Here is a 20,968-nt window from a genome sequence, read left to right as displayed (position 1 = left end):
TTAAGGCACCTTTATGGATATGTTTCTGTACAGCCTCAAGGAGGAGCTGTTATTTTTTATTTGGAAAGTATGTGCATTTCCTGCTTTGTTTCCCAGCTGGCTCATGTGGAGGAAATAACTGGGAAGGTTCTAGACAGGTAAGCTATTGACGGATGATCAGTATGAATGATGAAGCAGAGATGTGCTCAACAACAGCTGCCTCAAAACTCAGAGCTAGGACAGTTTCTCTGTACTAGCAACTGGAGACTCAGCCGTGGGAATCTGATATGACGATACCTTCAAAGAAGCATAATTACAGATAAGGAATAGGCCCTGATTCCTGCTGCCTCTTGCAAACAGTGTAGATGTATTTATTATTTAAAATAGTGTAAGATCCCAGATATGATGTTGCTTGGCACCAAATAAGTAAATTTGCCAAAGCTTCAATTTGGGTGTTACCATGTGACCCCTCTACACACACAGGTGGGAAAATAGAAATCTGAAACTCTATTGCCAGGACCTTATTATTTTTTATAAACAATTTTTTTCAAAATGTTTCAGAAAAAAGGAGAGACAAACTCTTATGCTGAGCTAGTCATACCTTTTTAGATACCTGCCCAGCCTCACGTGTTATAGCAGCTTGGACTCATTTCAAACTGACACAGGTTATGTAACTGAAATCAAAGCCTCATAGTAACATAAAATGTCAGACTTTGCAATGTGATGCAGAATAACACAACAAATAATATAACTAAGGCTTTTGAAAGCAAAGCATTCCATTGAGCACAAATGCCTTCCAATAGAGAAATGACAAATCCATAGACGTACCTCTTGGAAAATCTTCCTGTAAGCTGGTGGCAATGGGCGATGATTCCCTTTCACTGGGTGACTGAAATTAATCCTCACTCTCAGCCGTGCAAAGAGCAGCAAGGACTTTTTTAAAAAGACCACTTTTGAACCTTGGCTTTCTTCCTTTGCTGGCTCTGACACTGGCCAAAGCTTACAGCACATCCCTATCCCTCCACATCCTAGTGCACAGGCCTGACCACAGAGGTTTCTAAAGTCCCAGATGGAGTCTGAAAGACGGTTTTTAGCTGGGATTCCTCTCTAACAAATTGTACACCGGACTGGACTGATACTCTACCTGCAGTACTATCACTCAGTGATCCAAGCTTGACAGTTCTGTCACAGGTTAGGAGGGAATGGGAATTTTGCAGAGAAAGGCAACACCTTAAAGGTGAGCTGCAAAGGAGAAAAATGGATTTGTGCCCTTTCTTGCTTCCTTTATGATGTAAGGAGATGCCTAAATTTTTTTTTTTTTCTGGAAAGAGGGATTTGAGTGAAGAGCGATTAGTGTCTTGGTGGACCAATCCTAAGAGGTCATCTCATACACAGGAGCAAGTTGGCAGTTTAGCCGTCCTAAAATCAAGTCAATAAAACCTTTATACCACATCACTATATATTCTCTCTCTACAGAGAGAGAATCACATACTAATTATAGTGGAAGTGCTGCACTACATTTAAAGAGCTGAAAAAAAAGTTCAAATGTTTCCTTGTTTCCCTATTATTCAGTTTATTTTTGATGAAAACTTGTCATAATAGGAACATACCTCCAGCCAGGAAATGAAGTAATAGCTCTAACTGGCAAAGTAGCAGTTTTCCATAAACCATGTGTCAAAAGCATGACTGCCATAAAGCTTGTAACTTAAGCAGCTGGAGAGGTAAATTTGTTTTTAAAATACCAGATAATATTTTTTGGTGGTGTAATCTCTCAATACATTTATAACTCTAATGCGTTATCTTTTTTATAAGTCTTGAAAGATGATAGGCTAACAGATCAAATACAACCTCTCTAGAGGTACACATTCCTTGCACTTTATTCCATAAAATAATTTGCAGTGTTTCTCTGTTTTGAACCCTGAGATCAAAAGCTTTGCTACAGCCAGGCAAATAAAATAATACATGACATGAGACCATAGGAAAGAATATCTTTTACTAGAGATGAATTCAAGGTCTTGGCAGGGAGAATCTCTAAGGCATTCAGGTTTTTCTATAGCATCAATCACCATAGTATTTGTGACACAATGTCCTATCTGCTCTCCTCTTTCACTGCCTCAAAGCAAACAAGAGGATTGAGCTCTGCGAGGTAGGAATTGCTGAGTTCCGTTTCTGGTTCCACCATTAAACAGCTCAAGTGGATTTGGGCACTCAGTGGGTTCAGGGATTTTTGTGTGGGGAGGAGCTAGGGAGGAAAGAGGTGCATAGTTAATGCCCAGAACCATAGGATGTTCACTCAGGAGTTAATACAGGCTAAACCTAATGTTCCCTCTGTGTTGGGAAAGCCCCTATAAAAAAGTCTTGGACCTCTGGTAACATGGAATCAGGGAAATCTGTGGTTCCAGAGTGGGGGTTGAGGCATAGGGCCTCTGTGCAGGGAATCCCTGGAGATACTGAGGACCTGGAGAGGAGGCATACTCCACCACTCCAATTGAATGATTTGAAGGAAACCCTACCCCACCTTTTTGGGGGGGCTCCTAATCTTGATTAAAGTAGGCCAAACTATGAGTACATATTCAAAAAGTGACCTGCAGCATAAGCTGATATAACACAGACTAGGTAAAGGCTGGACAAAACACAAGGCTGGGTGTCAGGAGATATAGGCCAAGTTTTCAAAATTAGTTGACTAAAGTTAGATATCTAATTAAAAGTGCCCTGAATTTCTGTGGTGCTGAACACACATTGAAGTCAGTGAGTAGGAACTCAGGGTACCCTGAAAATTAGGCCTCCTTTATGTAATTACCATATTTGGATATAAGTGCCTAACTTTAGGCACCCAAGTTTTTAAATAAATGTTGATCTTAACTGTTTGCTTCAGTGTTGCCATCTATAAAATTGTAATAATAACTACCTCATTGTGGTGTTTTGAAGTTTGTATTATTTACTAAATGTTTGAAAGTCTAGGAAAGAGCTTGTACTCTGTGTCCAGAAGAAAGCAACTCCTAGATACTGATGACAAGAATTTACAAATAAGACAGGCATTGTTCCAGGCTTTGAAGGTTGTTGTTTTTTTTCTTGCTGTGGAAGAGGAGCTGTTCTATAGGCAATACGGACTTTCTGCAAGAAGCCTCCACATCCCCTGCTAAAACAATACATTGACCCTTAAACACAGCATTCTCTATATTGCCATGCAGTTAAATTTAACACCTCTAACAATTATTAGACTAAGTAAACGTAAGAGAAATAGTATTCAAATATTGTAGTAGTTACAGTTCTGTCCAGAATATCATCCACAGCTGTTTTGTCTGTTCCTCTAACAGAGAACCAGTGAAAAAGACCACACCAAACTGGTCTGTGGGCCACCAGAGATCTTCCTGATGGACTACACAAGATTCTAAGTACCAAGGAGTGGGGGATAGGTGCTGGGTAGGGAGATGCATCCAAGAGGATCTCTTTACAAAGCAGTCTATTGAATGAAAAATTTGGAGAAGCCCTGAGCTAGAAAACTCTTCTTTAGCATTACCAGATTAAGGTCTTCTAGCAGGTCAAAGACTACAAAGCAAGAAAGGTTCTGCTTTATTCCTTTGCAGTCATGTAGGATTCATAGTAAGTTGGGGACATCCCTCAAAAAGAATCCAGTGCAGATTCACACCTTCTCAGTCCTGCCCTGTGTGTGCAGGGTTCTTTTGGGGAGCCTGCCGATGTCTGCATGCCAGGCCACCACTGTGTGTCTGCCATTTTCTCAGAGTTTGTGCTGACTCAGTATCTTGCCAGCTCTCACGATTTGTGATATTTGGTGTTTTTCTTAAGCCCCTGGCTACAGGAATCATGTTGTCTCATGAGAATCTCAGCTTTCATTTTTTCTGCTGATGAAACTCACAACTGTGAGCCGCATGTCTCCTAAAGCTTCAACTGTTGGAAGACAAAAATAATCTAAAATTGATTTTGTTTTTTAAATCTCATGATTTTTAATCAATCTCCTGATGTTGGGTGCCTTGACTCACCATTGTGGAACATGGGGGGTTGCTGATTCTGCTGGCTGCCCGCGGGCTGGGTGCGGGGGCCTGCCTGGGTGCCGGTTTCCGTGCCTTAGGCGGGTGGGTTTCGCCCTGTCTCGGCGCCCACCTCCCGGCGGGGCGGGTCGCGGGTGGGCCTGGCTGTGTGCGCGGCGGGGGTGGGCCTGCCTGGCGGGCCGGGCGCTGCAGGGAGCTGTCAGTCAGGCGGCGGCCCCGGCCCTGCCTGGGTGATGTCAGCGGATCAGCTGCTCTATAACAAAGCGCAGCGAGGCCGGCGCCCGCACAGACGCCGCGGTCGGGGTGCGCGGAGCCGCTCGCTCCGCGGGCTCTAGGGGGAGACAGGGCGGGAGAGCGCGGACGGGCGCCCAGCGGCCCCGGCCATGGACAGCGATGAGGACACGCTGGAGGAGACCGTGGAAGGTAACCGAGCCCCGTCCGGCGGGGGTAGCCCGGGTCACCGCGGCTCGCCGCCAGCCCCGCGCTGCCGAGCGGCCGCCCTCTGCCCCCCAGGCACGGCTCTGCCCGCCCCAGCCTGCAGCCGCCGGGGCCCGGAACCTGCTGCAGCCCCCTGGGCCTTACAGCTCCCGCGGGGGTGGGGGCAAGTTTGGGGGCGGGCAGAGCCGGCCTGCGCAGTGCGAGCGCCCCCCCCCCTTCCCGCAGCCCAGCCTTGGCGTGCAGGGGCCAGCACGTGGCACGGCCTGGGCCGCGCGCCGCCCCCCAGCAACCTCCCAGCCCGGGCCCCGCTGCCCCGTCCTCCAGGCTGGTGCGCTCCCCCTGCTCCGCCTCTCGCTACCGGCTTCGGGCCGCCGAGCCGCAGCCGACCCCCCCCCCCACACACACACCATGCGTAAAGAGCAGCGGGGCGGTGGTTCCTTTGTAAGGAGCCGCTTTTTGTTTTCACGACATTTTAAAAAAAAGTGCTTGAAGCAGCTTTTTATAGCGAGGCAAGATCTCTGGTGGGGCAGAAGGTTTCAGATGGTATCTGATGCCTTGGAAAACTTAGCAGTGCCATGGAGAAGAACGGTTCGTGCCTGGTTTGTTGCAGGCCCATTTATACTTTTTTTTTTTGAGTAGCCACTCGTTTTTCAGCTAAATAGATCGTTGCTGTTCATAAGTACGTGGTGCTTTGTAAATCTTTAGGGTCTGATCCTTCCGATACTTAAGGACCCGAGTAACTACTCAGTGGGACAGGGCTAAGTGAATACAGGTTTCAGAGTAACAGCCGTGTTAGTCTGTATTCGCAAAAAGAAAAGGAGTACTTGTGGCACCTTAGAGACTAACCAATTTATTTGAAAGCTCATGCTCAAATAAATTGGTTAGTCTCTAAGGTGCCACAAGTACTCCTTTTCTTTTTAAGTGAATACAGTTACTTCCATGTTTTAAGTGTTTCAGGGTCTGGGCCCCTAGTACTTGGTGTTCTATAGTATGCACTATCACAGTGGTAATACACACATTTCATTTTAAATATAATTGTCTAATGTTAAGATCTTGGAGACTTTCCAGAAAGGACCTAGTTTACATGGCAAATTAAGGACCAGATTCTGTTTGGTACTGTATTACAACAGTTTACATCCAGTCAATCTGAATTGACTTCAGTGGAGTTATTCTGTTTTGACACACTTGACCTGAAACAAGAAATAAGTGTATGTGGCATCTACTTTGTGTTTAATTTAAAGTAATTGGATCTGATTCTCTGTAGCCTTGCACCTAGTGTGATCACTTGCATTCTGATTTGGTAGTGTCTTATCCTGATTTGTACACACTTTGCATTGGTGTAAATGACGAGACTAAGTGCAAGACAACAGAGAATCACATCCACATTTTTTGGAGGATAGTGTATAAAACAATGGCTCAGTGTGCAACTTAAAGACCACCACAGCCAACATTTCCACTCTCATATTTCCCATTTTTGTGTCGTATGGTGTGCACCAGTTAGTTGCCTGCTTCTGAGGTGACTGCATTTTAGCAGTAGTGTGCCATATTTCTAGTGACTCTAAGTTATTTGAGGTCCTTCAGCATGAAAGGTACTATGTAAATATAAAATATTACTGTCTTCCTCCTCCCCACCACACACACGCTCTCTGCAATATAAAAATTGACATTTTGTCTTGAAGATGCAGGACAAAACTATTAACTAACGTGTGTGTGTGTGTGTGTGTGTGTGTATATATGCGCTCGCACGCACACACACACACACACACACACGGAGATACTCTTCGTATTACAGGAGCATCCACAGGCCCAGATGACAGTGCGCTAGTCTCTAAATACCTACACATAGTGAGAGATGGTCCCTACCCTGAAGAGCTTACTGTGTAAAGAGACAAGGGAGACAGAGTGGAAGGTGGAACTGGGGCAGGCAGTGAAAAGCTCAGGGTCACACAGCAGATCAGTAGCACAGCTGGAATAGAATCCAGGTCTCCTGACTCCCGGTCCAGTGCTCTATCCTTGGGCCCTAGTGCCTCCCCAAAGCGAACCACCTGGTTGGCACATTTTTAAGACCAGAGAGGAGTTTTGGGACTGAGATACAGACCTTAAAGAGGACAAGTCTGTGATGTCCAAGCTATTTCAAAATTTCTTATAGTAGCACAAATGGCATCCCTGTCAGCAACATACATTCCCCTTTTAGGCATTTAGGAATATAGTCAGGATTTGTCTTATGAAGCTCTTAAGTAAAATTTGCCAGTTGACAATTCCTGGTCACAGCTCCTACTACCAAGAGGAGTCCTAGATACTCTGATATCATGGTTAAGAGCACAATGTTGGAATTTGTGTGGCAGGATACAACTAACTCCCATCAGTCATTGGCAGGTTACTTGTACCTTGTGGCAGGTAAACAGGACCCAGTGTGCATTATCACTTATTGAAGAGGTTACTGAGCTTAGCTTGGCAGCATGGCAGTAGATGTGTGAAAGTGTGTGCTGTGCAGCTACTACTAGAATCTGGTCTTATGACCTAGATATAATAAGTGATTGGATATTTTAGCAACGGGGGCTATGCAAAACTCATAGGTTATACAGGAACTTTAAATTGCAAGGGGGAATAGAGGGGTTTCTGAAAGTGCGGGATACTTTGGATGTGATGTGTAGACCGCCTCTGCCTATACGTGTACCTGTCTAGGAACTTGGTATTATATCCGTGCCAAAAAATACTTGTAAGGGGGCTATTTTTAGTTGTGCTAGGCATGATGATACGGTTCCTGATATCATAGCTAGTTCCTTTGCAGCACGTTATGGTTTCATATAATGGCTTATTTCTCTGTGTTTTCGGGTGAGTTTTGAAGGTAACTATTGGTTGGCAGAGGGATTGCTTTTGAGTGACATTAGGGACTTCCTTTTTGCCCTTACCCCAGGGCTAGAACTAGGAATGAGATCGTACCCAGGTCTGTTGCCTTACGATACAGACCACTACTACTAGACCACCAGGCTGGCCTTCATGTGTTTTAGTCTCTTATTAACCCTATTATTATTATTTGTATTGTAGGTATAAAGGCCTCAATTAAGGCTGGGGGTCTAGTGTGCTACATGCTTCACAAACCCACAGAAAGACAGGTCACTGCTCTGAAGAGTTTACTATCTAGAGAAGATACAAGAATCTTGATAATGTCCAAATAAGAGAATGAAGCAAAAACTCTCTCTCTTTTACAAATGGGTAGGGGCAATTGAGGAGGCGAAATCAAGTATTCCATTTTGGTTCCACTGTAATCAGTGAGACTTTTGCAGTTGACTTCAGTAGGAATTGGACTGAATCGTAAGGCCTGGTGTATATTAGAAAAGTTGCACCAGTGTAACTAAGCTTAAAATTGATTTGCCTTAGGTTAAGGCAGGCTGGATTTAATTTTTTTCCCCTTTCACTTTTTCTGATGTAAAAGTAATGTGAGAAGAATTGGACCCTCTATGTCAGAGGTTCTCAAACTGGGGGTTGGAGACCCCTGATGGGGTTGTGAGGTTATTATATGGGGGTCATGAGCTGTCAGCCTCCACCACGACCCCTGCTTTGACTCCAGCATTTATAATGGTGGTCAATATATTAAAAAGTGTTTTTAATTTACAAGGGAGAGTTGTACTCAGAGGCTTGCGATGTGAAAGGGGTCACCAGTACAAAAATTTGAGAGCCACTATTCTCTGTCATGTCTGAAGTTAGAACTCAAGTTCATGGCTCTTGCTTTGTACAGAGGCCACTAGACTGCAGGTCTCTGTTAAAATCATTGGGAGAATATGCCTCCTACTGCACAAAAATTCTGGCATGTATAATCTGTATAAACATACATTAATGACAGTTTTATTTGTTTTTGCACTCCAGTAGCATGCTCACCAAACTGAACAAATATTTTGTTGCAGTACAGTGTGCACAGTTTGACTTAATCTGAAAATATTTTCTCCTTGGTATTTTATAACAATCTTGCCCTTCTGTCAGGAATTAGTTGTACTTTCTTACAGTTTGTTTATATGGGAAAGTTAAATCAATGTAAACTAAGTTGTGAATTTAAACCCATATAGTTACACTAGTATAACTCGTGAGCACTTTTACTCTGGTATAAGAGGGTTTTGGTTTTTGGTTTTTTTTTTGCTTTTTTTCTGGTTTAGTTTGTAAACAGGAAAAAGCCACTCTTATTCCGGAATCAGAGTGTCCACACTGTTATACTGGTGTAACTATAGCACTTTAACTATACTGGTGTAACTAGTAAACAATTTCCCATGTAGACAAACCCTTATTTTCTCTCACACACACACACATATACTCCCCCCACACCCAATGGGCCAGGAGCTTGCCTTTCTTCTACTGGTTTGGAGAACAGCATGCTTGCCTGTTTTAAAAACATTCTCTCCTACTTACTAGTAATACCTTAGATTATTAAAACCAAAATATTTTTACAATGTAACTTATTTTTCATCGTTCCTACACTCTCACTACCTTTTCTCACTACTCTCAGCTTGAAGATGACATAACCTGCTCTGTTTAGTCAACTTCAGCTTTTTTCAAACTTGCTCATACTTAATTGAACTTCTACCCACAGCAGTCCTCTCCTGGACATCTCCTTTCCAACTTAGACTCCATACTCTCTCTGACTCTCTCTGGAGAACCCAGATCTGTGAGTCAGCTTGTTGCCACCTGCCTCCAGCATGATAGTTTTCTTTGCCTGTGCCAGCTGGGTGTTACAGAGCTAACACAGCTATCCTGTCAGCAACTCAAGAACTCTCCTCTGGCCTATGCCAGCCCTGCCTTTGCCCTGCAGCTTGACAATATTTACACCCCAGACCCTGAGTCCCTTCAGAGTGTCCTCCTGTGGTATCCAGCCCCTGATCACTGGATACTTATAGAAATCCCTGATCTTCCATTCCCAAAGGAGCAGTGTACCCCAGTTTACCAGTCTGACCTTAGCCCACTGCTGTATATCACACAACACTTGAATTCAATTATAGTAAAACAAAAAGGAAACTTACTTAAGAAAGAATAGAGATTTATGTAGAAATAAGTGTGAGTGGTGGAAACAATAAAATCTGAACTAGGGCCTAAATTTATGAATATTACCTATCCTGTCTAGTAAAATAGATTCTTACCCCGCAAGTCAGTCTTTTGAAGCATTGCTAGCCCCAAGGAGCTAGGACCCAGTCTTTCATCAAGGTGCCTCCTCAGTCAATGGAGGTGGAGTGACTTTCTCCACCCTGTGATATACTGAATCACTCATGGCTTTATTCACAGACAAGGCAATCCCCTCACTGTCCTATCATTTCTTTTAACTTCCAAGTGGTTTTGTTGTTTGTCTTTGGTTTTCCATGGACTGTCCTGGCTTAGTGCAGAGGTGGACAGTTGAACAATACGTTACATAACTGGCTGGACAGGGAGGTCTCACAGCACTCTCCCACTTGAATGGGCCAGTACCTAACCATATGATTCCCTAGTGACTCACTTCACTCCATAAGGGCATAATTTTCAATGTAGCTACATTAGTTCTTAAATGTTACTTGTACCTGTATCTTGCAGTGATTGAATATTGGTAAGTTACAAGCTTTCGGTACAGATATCACATGCTACCTTTTATGGATAAATGCAATCGAAGGGTGAATTAGGTGTAGTGAGTTTGTTAGGTCTGAGGCAGGAGTTGCTTGTAAAGAACAGTGAGCCCTTTGTCAGTTGGCACAGACAGTCCTCTGTGTCACTCTCCCTGTAGCAATTGTGGAGTTTAAATAATGAAATAAACCAATGTTAGAGTACCAAGGGACACTATCCATTTGGGTTTGGCTTAAAAGGTAACTTTTTTTGTTTAAATAAATATTTTTTTAAATTCTTTCCTAAATCCTGAGACCAATGGATGTGTTTTTCCCAATGGGCAGGATTATTTGTTATCTTATGGTCCCTTTGTGTGAGCTAGTCTGGGGTGAAAGGTCCATAGGACCAGTATAGGCAGTATTGCCATCCCCAAGTGTTCAAAAATCATGAGTCATGCTCAGCAAATATCATGAGATTTGCTTTAAAATCATGATTATGTAAAAATAATAGATGTGGTCTTTTTATTTGCCTTCTGCTTTTTGATCTTTTAGGGTGCACTCGGGTCACATTTTGAAACTTTCTCCAGAGCCATGGGGGCTGGCAACTTACTTTTTCTTTAAGAATGAAGGCTGAAATAATCACATATCCCCTTGACTCCAGGAGCTGGTGCTTTAAGAAAACAATAATTATCATGAGACTCATGACAAAACCATGAGAGGTGGGAACACTGCATACGCACCACTTGTGAGTATTCCTGCTGAAGAAGGCTCCTATGCCAGGCAGAGAGCCACATCTGCACCACTTCCACAGCAGATCCTGGCTTGTGGGGTTCCAGGGCGTGCTGAGGATGGTGTGAAAATGGGGTGTAAGCAGTCACAAGGGAGTGTGGTATAGCCCAAAAAACTGGAGCCTGGATATTCTCTGTCCCTGCAAAACCCCATAGGGGCCATTGCAACAGGGGCATGACTTAGGGCAGCACAAAAGTGAATAATAGCCTACATCGGTCCCTGCAGCCCCCGAGTAGGGGAGGTGAAAACTGCCTCTCCATGGCACCTGCAGTGGAATGAATCTGATCTTGTGTTTTTAAATGCTAGTGGAAACAATTGAGTTTTTAAATAAACATTCCTCTTCAATTTTTGAAACCCAAATATTGAAGCACTAACATCCTGAAAATATTATTATTATTTATATTATCATCATGCCTAGGAGCCTACTCGGACTAGGACCCCGTTGTGCTAGGTACTGTACAAACACACAACAAAAAGACAGTCACTGCTGCAGTGCTCACAAGCTAACGCTGATTCTGTGCACTTTAATTATCCAAGGTGAGAGAAATGCAAGCAGTAAACAGCAGTGACAGTAAAATGGATTTTAAGGCCTTTAATAATTCAAGGTGATGTTGGTAACAAAGGTGAAGAAATGTGTATGTTGACAGTGTGATCTGTTAGCTGGCAGCATCCTTTTAAGGAGACATGTTGAAAACCAGCTTGCTTTAAAATGATGGATGTGGCTGCTTGGTTCATCCCCCTTGGTCTGTGCATGTAACTTATTAACACTGAGAGGAGATTCCTTAGACCACACTGTTTCCAGCTCTGATGTAGGAGTGTATATATGTGTGTTACCTGGAAAAAGGTAGTTTTCTGAACTGCATGGTGTACTTTGTAGAAGAGTTATAGATAAACAATAACATGGGGCTTTCAGCTCTAGGGAATAGTAAAGAAGGGGAAATAAGGGCACAGAAAGTCCTGACTCAAGAGAAGGGGGATTGATGCTTATGCAACATGCTTTCCCTGAGCTGATAGAAGCTTCATTTGTCATCCTTCCTTCCCTTACAGTGTCTCTTTCTGTGTCATCTTTCCTCTCTAACCTAGACTGTAAGGTTGGCAGGGCAGGGAAAAACAGTGGAGTTGGGAAGATCACCTTCCAGAATGTGAATCCAAGTGGTAACCAGTGAAGTATCATCTTTCTTAATCAAGTGACTTTGGTTTCTTTGCTGCTGCTGCTCCTGGTTTTCCAAAACTACAGAAGAGTGAAAACTGACAGACCTTCATCAGTTTACACAGCTGCTCTTCTGAATCCTGTGGGCAGTAGTGAAAGTGGGAGGAATCAGGTCTGATTCATGCTGCTGCTTGAGAAAGTTCAGAGCAACAGTGGAAGCAGATGCGGAAGCTGTTTGCTAGAGAGGAACCCCAGAATCAGAAGCAGAGGAGGTATAGATTAGCAGAGATTTGCCATGCTCCCTGCTCCGTGAGCAACCGGAAGCTGTGGAATAGCAGAGGTGTAATGGAATGGTCAGATCGGGCTGGGAGGTGTTCAAATCAGACGCTTCCCAGCTGGAGTCTACAAAGCAGTGAACTTCCCAAGCACTCTCCCACTTCCCAGCAGCTGTGGAGAGAACTTGGGTTTGTCACCTGGATATTGCCTCTAGACAGCAGGGCCATCTGTGATCATCTTTTGGCTTTTTAGATGTTTGGTTTTTGTCTGCTTAAGGAGGGAGGTGGAAGAAATAGAGGAAGGGATAGCGGAGAGCCTTTGAGGAGAAATGGGAAAGAGAAAATACAGGAGAGGAGGAAAAGCACACAGTGTAGGAAGAGAAGCTTACAAAGGGTGAAGGAAGAGAGAAAAAACAGATATTGAAAACAATAGAAAAAGATGCGCTGTGATCTCTTGCAATAAAGGAAAAAGGGACATGAAGCTTGGAAGGGAAAGGAGGTATAACCTGAGCAAGCAAGACATAGTAAACTATACTTAAAGTGTGTTAAATAGAAAGTGGTCTGATTTGTTACAACTAGAGTAAATAATAAACATTACAAAGCCTGTTTAAATTTCAGGGGATGTGGTTTGGATGCAAAGGGATTTTTTTCACCCTGGCTAGTAGGATTTGTCTTTGGGCTAGTAGGTGTTGAGCATGTTTTTCAAGATGTACAAGTTTTGTTTTGTTTTTTTAAAATTTATAATTGTATGAATTGGAAAGCCTTGAATCCATTCCAGTGTCATGTGGGAGAAATACTTCTAGGAAGTAGCTCTTTTTTTTTGTAAAGGTACTTGAACACAATACAGTATGGGCAGTACTTAGTTGAGAAGTGTTTGTCTTATTCCATCAACTACTCTATCTTGGCTCTTTTTTTTTCTCTCCCTAAAGATTTTTGGAACAGGTTGTTCCAAAAATAACTGGCTGCAAATAGTCCTGAAGAGCTCTGGTCCATTTTTTGTTTTAAATAAAATATTTTGAGTAGTAGGTCTGTTAAAATAAATATTTTGGGGAGCAACAACGTATGGAAGGGAGATATATGTTGATTACTATATGTGATTGCACACCTGTTCTGATATCTTTGCTATTTTTTTATTTGTTTTTGTTTTTGCTTAAGGGCTTCTGGATGATGATGGGTTGCCACATGGGTTCTGTACAGTCACCTATTCGTCCACAGACAGATTTGAGGGAAACTTTGTGCATGGAGAAAAGAACGGCCGTGGCAAGTTCTTCTTTTTTGATGGAAGGTAAACATTGGCTCTTTTCTCGTCTTCCTTTTTTTTTTTTCTCCTGTTTACACCAGTATGTAACTAACTATTTTTGGCGGGAGAGGATATATGTGTTCCTAGTTCCAGCAGCTGCTTTCCCATGAGAGCTTTAGTTGGATAGTTTCTTCATTGTGCGCTGGCTAGAGTAACACAGTGTCTCCATCTGTTTGTGAACTCTGAAAATAATGGAGTGACCCCAGGGACTGCTCCTTAATATGAGAGTCAAGTCACTGTAGTCCTCTTTAATATTAAAGTTAATTCAAGATTTCAAGGAAGTCTTATGATTTTAACTCCATACATGGTGGTTTAAAAACCTGCTGACTGCTATTTTCCAGGCTGGTTCAGTGGGCTTTTTGTATTATGGTAATGCCCAGAGGCTCCATTTGGGATTTGGGCCCAGCAATATGGGGCCACTACAAAGATATAGAAAGAAATGGTCTCTGCACAAAAGAGCTTACAATCTAATTAGTGCTGAAACTTGTTTAGTGGACACTGTGCGGTCTGGTGGTTAAAATACTGACTGAATTAAATATGGCTTATATTCCCAGCTCTTTGATCTTGTAAAAATCATTTATGACCTGACTCTTTTTCAGAAATGCATCTACAATTGCCACAGTCTTCAGTGGGAGTTATGCTCTGACAATCAGGCTAGTTTCCTCATCTGTAAAAAGTGGAAGGTCTCAATTACTTCACTGTTCCTAGCCGTATTTCTCTCTCCCCGCCCCCACTCCACCGCACCCCACCCCTTTCCTCACAAATCAGTCTAGTACCTCTCTTTGCTGTTGCTCAGCAATTTCCTCAGAAGGAGCAGCTGATATACAAAATGACATCATTCTTGATTTTCCCAGCTGTGTAGTGCTATGAATAGTGGTGGTGAAACTGACCCCCAAAGTCTTGTCAATTCCGTTCTGCTTATGCTTGGCAAAGTTCTGAGCAGCAGCCAGAGGTACTGGAGCTGCCTATCAGCTAACTCAGGGGTGTAGCATGGCATTGTTTTACACGTAGTTCAGACTGGCAAGTTTATTTTCCCAGCCATAAGGGCCTGTAACCTTATTTTTCTAAATGATTTTTCTAAAGAATAAGTTCTGCAGAATTGAATTTCATGGGCCTGCATGCTCACTAGGGAAACCTTATTTGTCAGTAGCAATTGGCCATTTCAAGGCCTGTTGGGAGTGACTGAAAAATATTACTAACAGCTGGCATATGTAAAATGAGGTTTGATTTCTCAGAGGAGGCTTCAGTGTAAACATACTTGTTGGAAGTCTCCGCAGAGAGGCCAAAGATTGTCTAGATATGGAAACTGAGCTACTGTTTTTTACTCTGAGAAGTGGTCCCTCCAAATGGCAGGGTGCAAGCAGGGTTGCATTGGCAGCCTGAGCTTCCCTGTATTTATGCCGTGTCTCTTCTGTAATTCTTCAGAGCTGTCAACACAGCACCTTTCATGAACATCAGATTCTTTGAAAAACAAAACAGTTACCTATTGTACATTTTTGGTAACTACCAGACCAAAATTAAACACAATAGTTTGAGTATCTGGGGTGGGTGTGTGTGTGTGTGTGTCTATATATATATAATATTTTAAAACTGTTTTCTGTAATATGGATAGGGCCCATACAGGTTTGAGCTTAACTTAAGTAGAGTTGACTCAAATGCCGCTAGTTACTTTTGGACAGCCTAACTGATGATAATGCAGTTTGCACAGCTTTGGGGACAGCTATTGAAAAAGGATGCTGCACCCAAAAGTTCATGGTTTAAATACAGGGGGCGGAGGGGGTGTGGAAGGGACGGGAAAGTTGATTTTTGTTTCTTTAAGGATTTTTTTTCTTAAACAAGGAATTACACCAGATTTTCTGCTCCCCTGGCTTCATCAAAACTGTCATTTCCCTGCTCCCTGTATTCATCAGAGCTCAACTCTTTCTGCCATGGATCCCAAAACACCCAACCCCTTATACTCTTGTGTGCTTTAGCACAAGTTAATTGTTTTTGGCTTAGCCCAGACACGTTTCCTCCATGGCCAGTTTCCATTGCAGTCCTGCCAGTGAAGGCTGACAACTGCACTGTAGCTCTCCTGTTCAGGAGTAGGTTGTTCCTACCAAACCCTGAATAGGGACCATATGCAACATTATAAATGTTCTCATTTTTTAAAATTTTTTTTGGATAGGGGAATAAAATGGTCCAAACCAGCACTTGGGTAAGCAGAAAGGTTTACTTCTGCTAAATATTGTCAGCATTGCTGTCCTGTCTGTTGATTATTTAAAAAAGTGAGAGAGATTAGATCAAATTTTCATTTTGTAGAAAACACATGTTTTGCAAAGAATGAAATTTCAACTCCAGCATGCTCCACGTTTTGTATTGGGTACTTTTACTTTCAGACTAACATTTGTCTGAGAGCATTTTGAGAATTAATCCCTGTGAGCAGAAAAGCGTTGGATGTCATCGAACAACTGCTATTCTCTATGGAGAACTAGAAACTTTTTCTAAACTAAAACAGGAAGTTCGATAGCTAACAGATTTATTTGGGCATAAGCTTTCATGGGTAAAAAACCCACTTCTTCAGATGCATTTTCTAAACTGGCACTTCTCTAGCAAGTGCTGAGAACAGTGTTACAAAAGGGAAAGTTTGAAGCCTATTTGTATGGGAATTACTGGAAGTGGGAAAGATTGAGGCATCCCTGAGCATAGAGGGGAAAGGTGGGAGGTTGACATTTTTAAGTTGTATTTTTAAGAGAAATCCCAGAGACTTGAGTTGGAGAAAATGAGAGGTGGGGGGAGACAAACAACCTCCCAAAAATTGTTCGAAAATTTACAGGGCAGTTGTAATGTCAGTGACCTGGGGCTTTAACATTTTAATTTATTATAATAATAACTGCTGAAAATGTGCTTGACACAATGTGAAGGTGACTCCTTCCCTGAGGAGCTTACAGTCTTAACATGCAGGCATTCTTTGCATGTTCAGTTACCAGGAAGATTTCTTTTCAGAGTAGCAGCCGTGTTAGTCTGTATCCGCAAAAAGAAAAGGAGTACTTGTGGCACCTTAGAGACTAACAAATTTATTTGAGCATAAGCTTTCGTGAGCTACAGCTCACTTCATAGGAAGATTTCTGAAGCTGATTTTTACTGGAGCTAGAAACAAGCAAGGAAAACTAACACCTTATACGCTAGTAAAATGGCCCGTGGTTGACAACAACTGATCCCTTGTGCTTGTATTGAATGTCCTGTCCTTGCTGGAAAAAAAGTTTAACTCTGTCCATTTTAGTAGCCAAAGCATGGTTGTCCACAACCACTTTTCCTTAGCCTTCCCTCAACTGACATTTGGAATGAACAGGTTCATTTCCTTTTGCAGATAAACCTGAAGTCCTAGTGCGATCTGAAATACTGAGTTATGGGCATCTTACTTTTGTTGATACAACGCAAAAGCATCTTTCTTGCAGTGGGACAAAACACTGTAAAAGTAAAGAAGGGAAACTTTAGAAACTTAAGAGTCACTTTGATACCCATATCCAACAACAATAAAGCAAATATTTGAAGTCTTCTGAAACACATGGAGTCTTATATTCCCAGATAGACAGTTATGCTTTTACCGTAGATGTCATTGCATTTTAACATAAATTATGTAGACAATATTATTAGACATTAAGTAGAAAACAGCTAATATGTTAATTACATATATTGAGGCAAAGTAGACACTGTTTAAAAAAAAAAAGTTTTAGCTTGCAAGGGAAGAGACATTATAATAAGGAATTTTTTTAATCCCTAATTGTTAGTTTCTCTCAGCATTGTTTTCTAAAAAAGAAAACAAATGACAACATATTCTAGCTCCGAGTATCATTGCTGCTCTTTTAAAGGTATTGTAAGAGAAAAGTTGTGTGAAATCAGTGACTCGCTAGCAAAATGCTGTATGAGTTTTGCTTGACAACGTACATTCCTTTTTAATAGGGGGTGTGTGTGTGTATGTGTATATTTAAATTGACAGCCCTATTTTTTTAATCTCAGTTAACTCATGCGATTAACTAAAAAAAAAAATCATGATTAAAAGAATTAATTGTGATTAATTGTGGTTTCAATTGCACTGTTAATAGAATACCAATTGAAATTTATTAAGTATTTTGGATGTTTTCTACATTTTCAAATATATTGATTTCAATTACAATACATAAGAGAAAGTGTACACTGCTCACTTTTTATTATTTATTACAAATATTTGTACTGTAAAAATGATAAACAAAAGAAACAATATTTTTCAATTCACCTCCAATGCAATCTCTTTATCCTGAAAGTGAAACTTACAAATGTTGACTTTTTTTTGTTACATAACTGCACTCAAAAACAAAACAATGCAAAATTTTAGAGCCTAGGATCCACTCAGTCCTACTTCTCGTTCAACCAATCGTTAAGACAAACAAGCTTGTTTACATTTAAAGAGATGATGCTGCCCACTTCTTATTTACAATGTCACCAGAAAGTGAGAACAGGCATTCACATGGGACTTTTGTTGCGGGCATTGCAAGGTATTTATGTGCCAGATATGCTAAACATTCGCATGCCCCTTCATGCTTCAGCCACCATTCCAGAGGACATGCTTCCATGCTGATGTTTGTTTAAAATAAAAATGCGTTAATTAAACTTGTGACTGAACTCCTAGGGGGAGAATTGAATCATAGAATATGAATCATAGAATATCAGGGTTGGAAGGGACCTCAGGAGGTCATCTAGTCCAACCACCTGCTGGAAGCTTGTATGTCTCCTGCTCTGTTTTACCTGCATTCTACCATATATTTTATAGCAGTCTCGGATGATGACCCAGCACATATTGTTCATTTTAAGAATATTTTCGCTGCAGATTTGACAAATTGCAAAGAAAATACCAATGTGATATTTCTAAAGATAGCTACAGCACTCAACCCAAGATTTAAGAATCAGAAGTGCCTTCCAAAATCTGAGAGGGATGATGTGTGTAGCATGCTTTCAGAAGTCTTAAAAAAGCAACGATCTGATGCAGAAACTACAGAACCCGAAGAACCAAAAAAGAAAATCAACCTTCTGATGTTGTTCATTTTTCATCATCTGAGTCAGATGTCATGCTTTGGTCTGCACTGCTTTGGATTATTATCTAGCAGAACCCATCATCAGCATGGACGCATGTCATCTGGAATGGTGGCTGAAGTATGAACAAACATATGAATCTTTAGCGCATCTGACGTGAAAACTGTCTTGCAATGCCGGCTACAACAGTGCCATGTGAACCTCTGTTCTCGCTTTTCAGGTGACATTGTAAACAAGAAGTGGGCAGCATTAGCTCCTGCAAATGTAAACAAACTTGTTTGAGCAATTTGCTGAACAAGAAATAGGACTGAAGGGACTTCTAGGCTATAAAGTTTTATATTGTTTTGGTTTTGAATGCAGTTATTTTTTGTACATAATTCTACATTTGTAAGTTCAACTTTCATGATAGATTACACTATAGTACTTGTATTAAGTAAATTGAACAATAGTATCTTTTGTTTTTTACAGTTCAAATATTTGTAATAAAAAATATAAAGTGAGCACTGTACACTTTGTATTCTGTTATAATTGAAATCAATTATATTTGAAATGTAGAAGACATCCAAACCATATTTTAATAAACGGTATTCTATTATTGTTTAACAGCGTGAGTAATCGCGATTAATTTTTTTTAATCACTTGACAGTCCTAATAAAGAAAAAAATGACAGTGATTCTGGAAAATTTGGTGCAGACAGCTGTTAAATACGTTGTTGACAAGAACTAACACCAGGCTGGTAGTATGTTAGGGCTTGTCTACACTTACAGCAGTGCAGCTGCTAGCCTATGCTGACAGGAGAGCTTCTCCCATCAGCGTAGGTACTCCACCTCCCCAAGAGGCAGTGGCTATGTTGATGGGAGAAGTGCTGGCTACGCTAGGGGTTAGGTCGATATAACTACATTGCTCAGGGGTGTGGAATATCCACACCCTGAGCACCATAATTTTACTGACGTCAGTTGGTAGTGTAGCCCAAGACTTAAGCTATGTCTACACTACTGTGGTAAGTCGACCTAAGCTACACACTCCATGAATAATGTAGCTGGAGTCAATGTTGTTCAGGTCTGGCTCTAGGCACCAGCAAAGCAAGCATGTGCTTGGGGTAGCACAATTCCAGGGGTGGCATTCCGGCCATCCATCCATCCTTTTTTTTTTTTTTTTTCTTCTTCTTCTTCTTGCTTGCAGTTCTTGCAGTTGCGCTCTCGCAGCTTGGGGTGGCAGATTTTTTGGTAAATGCTGAGTAGAGCCAGCCCTGGGTCAGCTTACCTCGGGGTCCACGCTACGCTGGGTCAACGGGAGACACTCTCCCGTCAACTTACCTTACTCTTCTCATTCAGGGTAGAGTACTGGGCTCAACTGGAGAGTAATCTGTGGTCAATTTAGCGGGTCTTCACTAGACCCTCTAAATCAGCCCTGGTGCATCAATCCCCGGGGCGTTGATCGGGGCGTAGTATAGACATTGACTTTGAAGAGATGGGATCTGAAGGTCTGAGCATAGGGTTAGAAGAGAGAGAATCCTAATCCAAAAGCAATCTGCTTTGAAAAGAATTCCCTCTTTGGCCTTGGATAAATCACTTCACCTCTATTCCTCAGTGTCCCCATCTATGAAATGTAGCAGTGTGGATCAAGAATGCTGAATCAGTACAATGGAATGATTAACATCTGTAAAGTGCTTGGACAATGAAAGTACAATACAAGTGCTAAGTGTTATTTAACTAGAGAATTCAGTGGAGATTAGCTTTTTTTGTTTGTTTTTTGATTTGGGGTTTTAAAATGATATGCAGTATGCCCAGATTTTAAACAGAGGGTGAGGGTTGTACTGAGTATATTGTTCAGTTCTCAAGAGCTCTGTTTAAAAGAGGGGAACAACTGCACCATCTGTCTTTTTCTTTGTTACCAGCACACTGGAAGGGTATTATGTCGATGATGCTCTCCAAGGCCAGGGACTCTATACTTATGAGGATGGAGGGGTTCTTCATGGAACGCATGTGGATGGAGAACTTAATGGACCTGCTCAGGAATATGACATTGATGGACGACTGATATTCAAAGGGCAGTACAAAGATGATAATCGACATGGCGTGTGTTGGATATATTACCCGGTAAGCCTGATTTCCTGTTTTCTTTGTTGGAGAATAAAAGAAGGGCGCAGAAGCCGTATAGGCTGAAATATGTTACTGCTATGTGGCCTAGGGAGGAAGCTTCTTTCTAGCTGTTCAAGACATTTTGCTAGACCTGGCTCCATGAACTTGGCTTAGGGGGGAATAAGGTTTGTTCCCTATGACCGCTCCTTTAGGGGTAAAAAGTCCTAGTTCCAGAAAATAGCAAGGGTTTCCTGTTCCTGTCTCTAAGTAAATGGTGGGACTTTTCTTTGGGAATCTTTGTCTTCTAGGGAATATTTTAAAATGTGCTAAATTAAAGACTGT

At 41.8% G+C, this 20,968-nt stretch overlaps 1 protein-coding gene across 4 annotated transcripts in view; it reads left to right on the top strand.

Annotated features, from left to right (window-relative positions):
• Positions 1–4,103: 4,103 nt before the first annotated feature.
• Positions 4,104–20,968, top strand: part of SETD7 (SET domain containing 7, histone lysine methyltransferase) — a 33,354-nt gene continuing 16,489 nt past the window's right edge. Inside the window, exons 1-3 of one of the 4 annotated variants that reach the window (XM_077815258.1) lie at positions 4,104–4,412; positions 13,352–13,481; positions 20,443–20,644. In XM_077815258.1, the coding sequence (XP_077671384.1) occupies positions 4,373–4,412; positions 13,352–13,481; positions 20,443–20,644 (372 nt within the window). In that variant the 5' untranslated portion in view covers positions 4,104–4,372. The remainder of the gene's footprint in view (positions 4,413–13,351; positions 13,482–20,442; positions 20,645–20,968) is intronic. The other 3 variants (XR_013345925.1, XM_077815257.1, XM_077815255.1) reach the window with 3 other exon arrangements.

The sequence above is a fragment of the Eretmochelys imbricata genome, chromosome 4, assembly GCF_965152235.1.
Source record: "Eretmochelys imbricata isolate rEreImb1 chromosome 4, rEreImb1.hap1, whole genome shotgun sequence".
Classification (NCBI taxonomy): Eukaryota; Metazoa; Chordata; order Testudines; family Cheloniidae; genus Eretmochelys; species Eretmochelys imbricata.
This window is presented reverse-complemented; position numbering and strand designations above follow the sequence as displayed.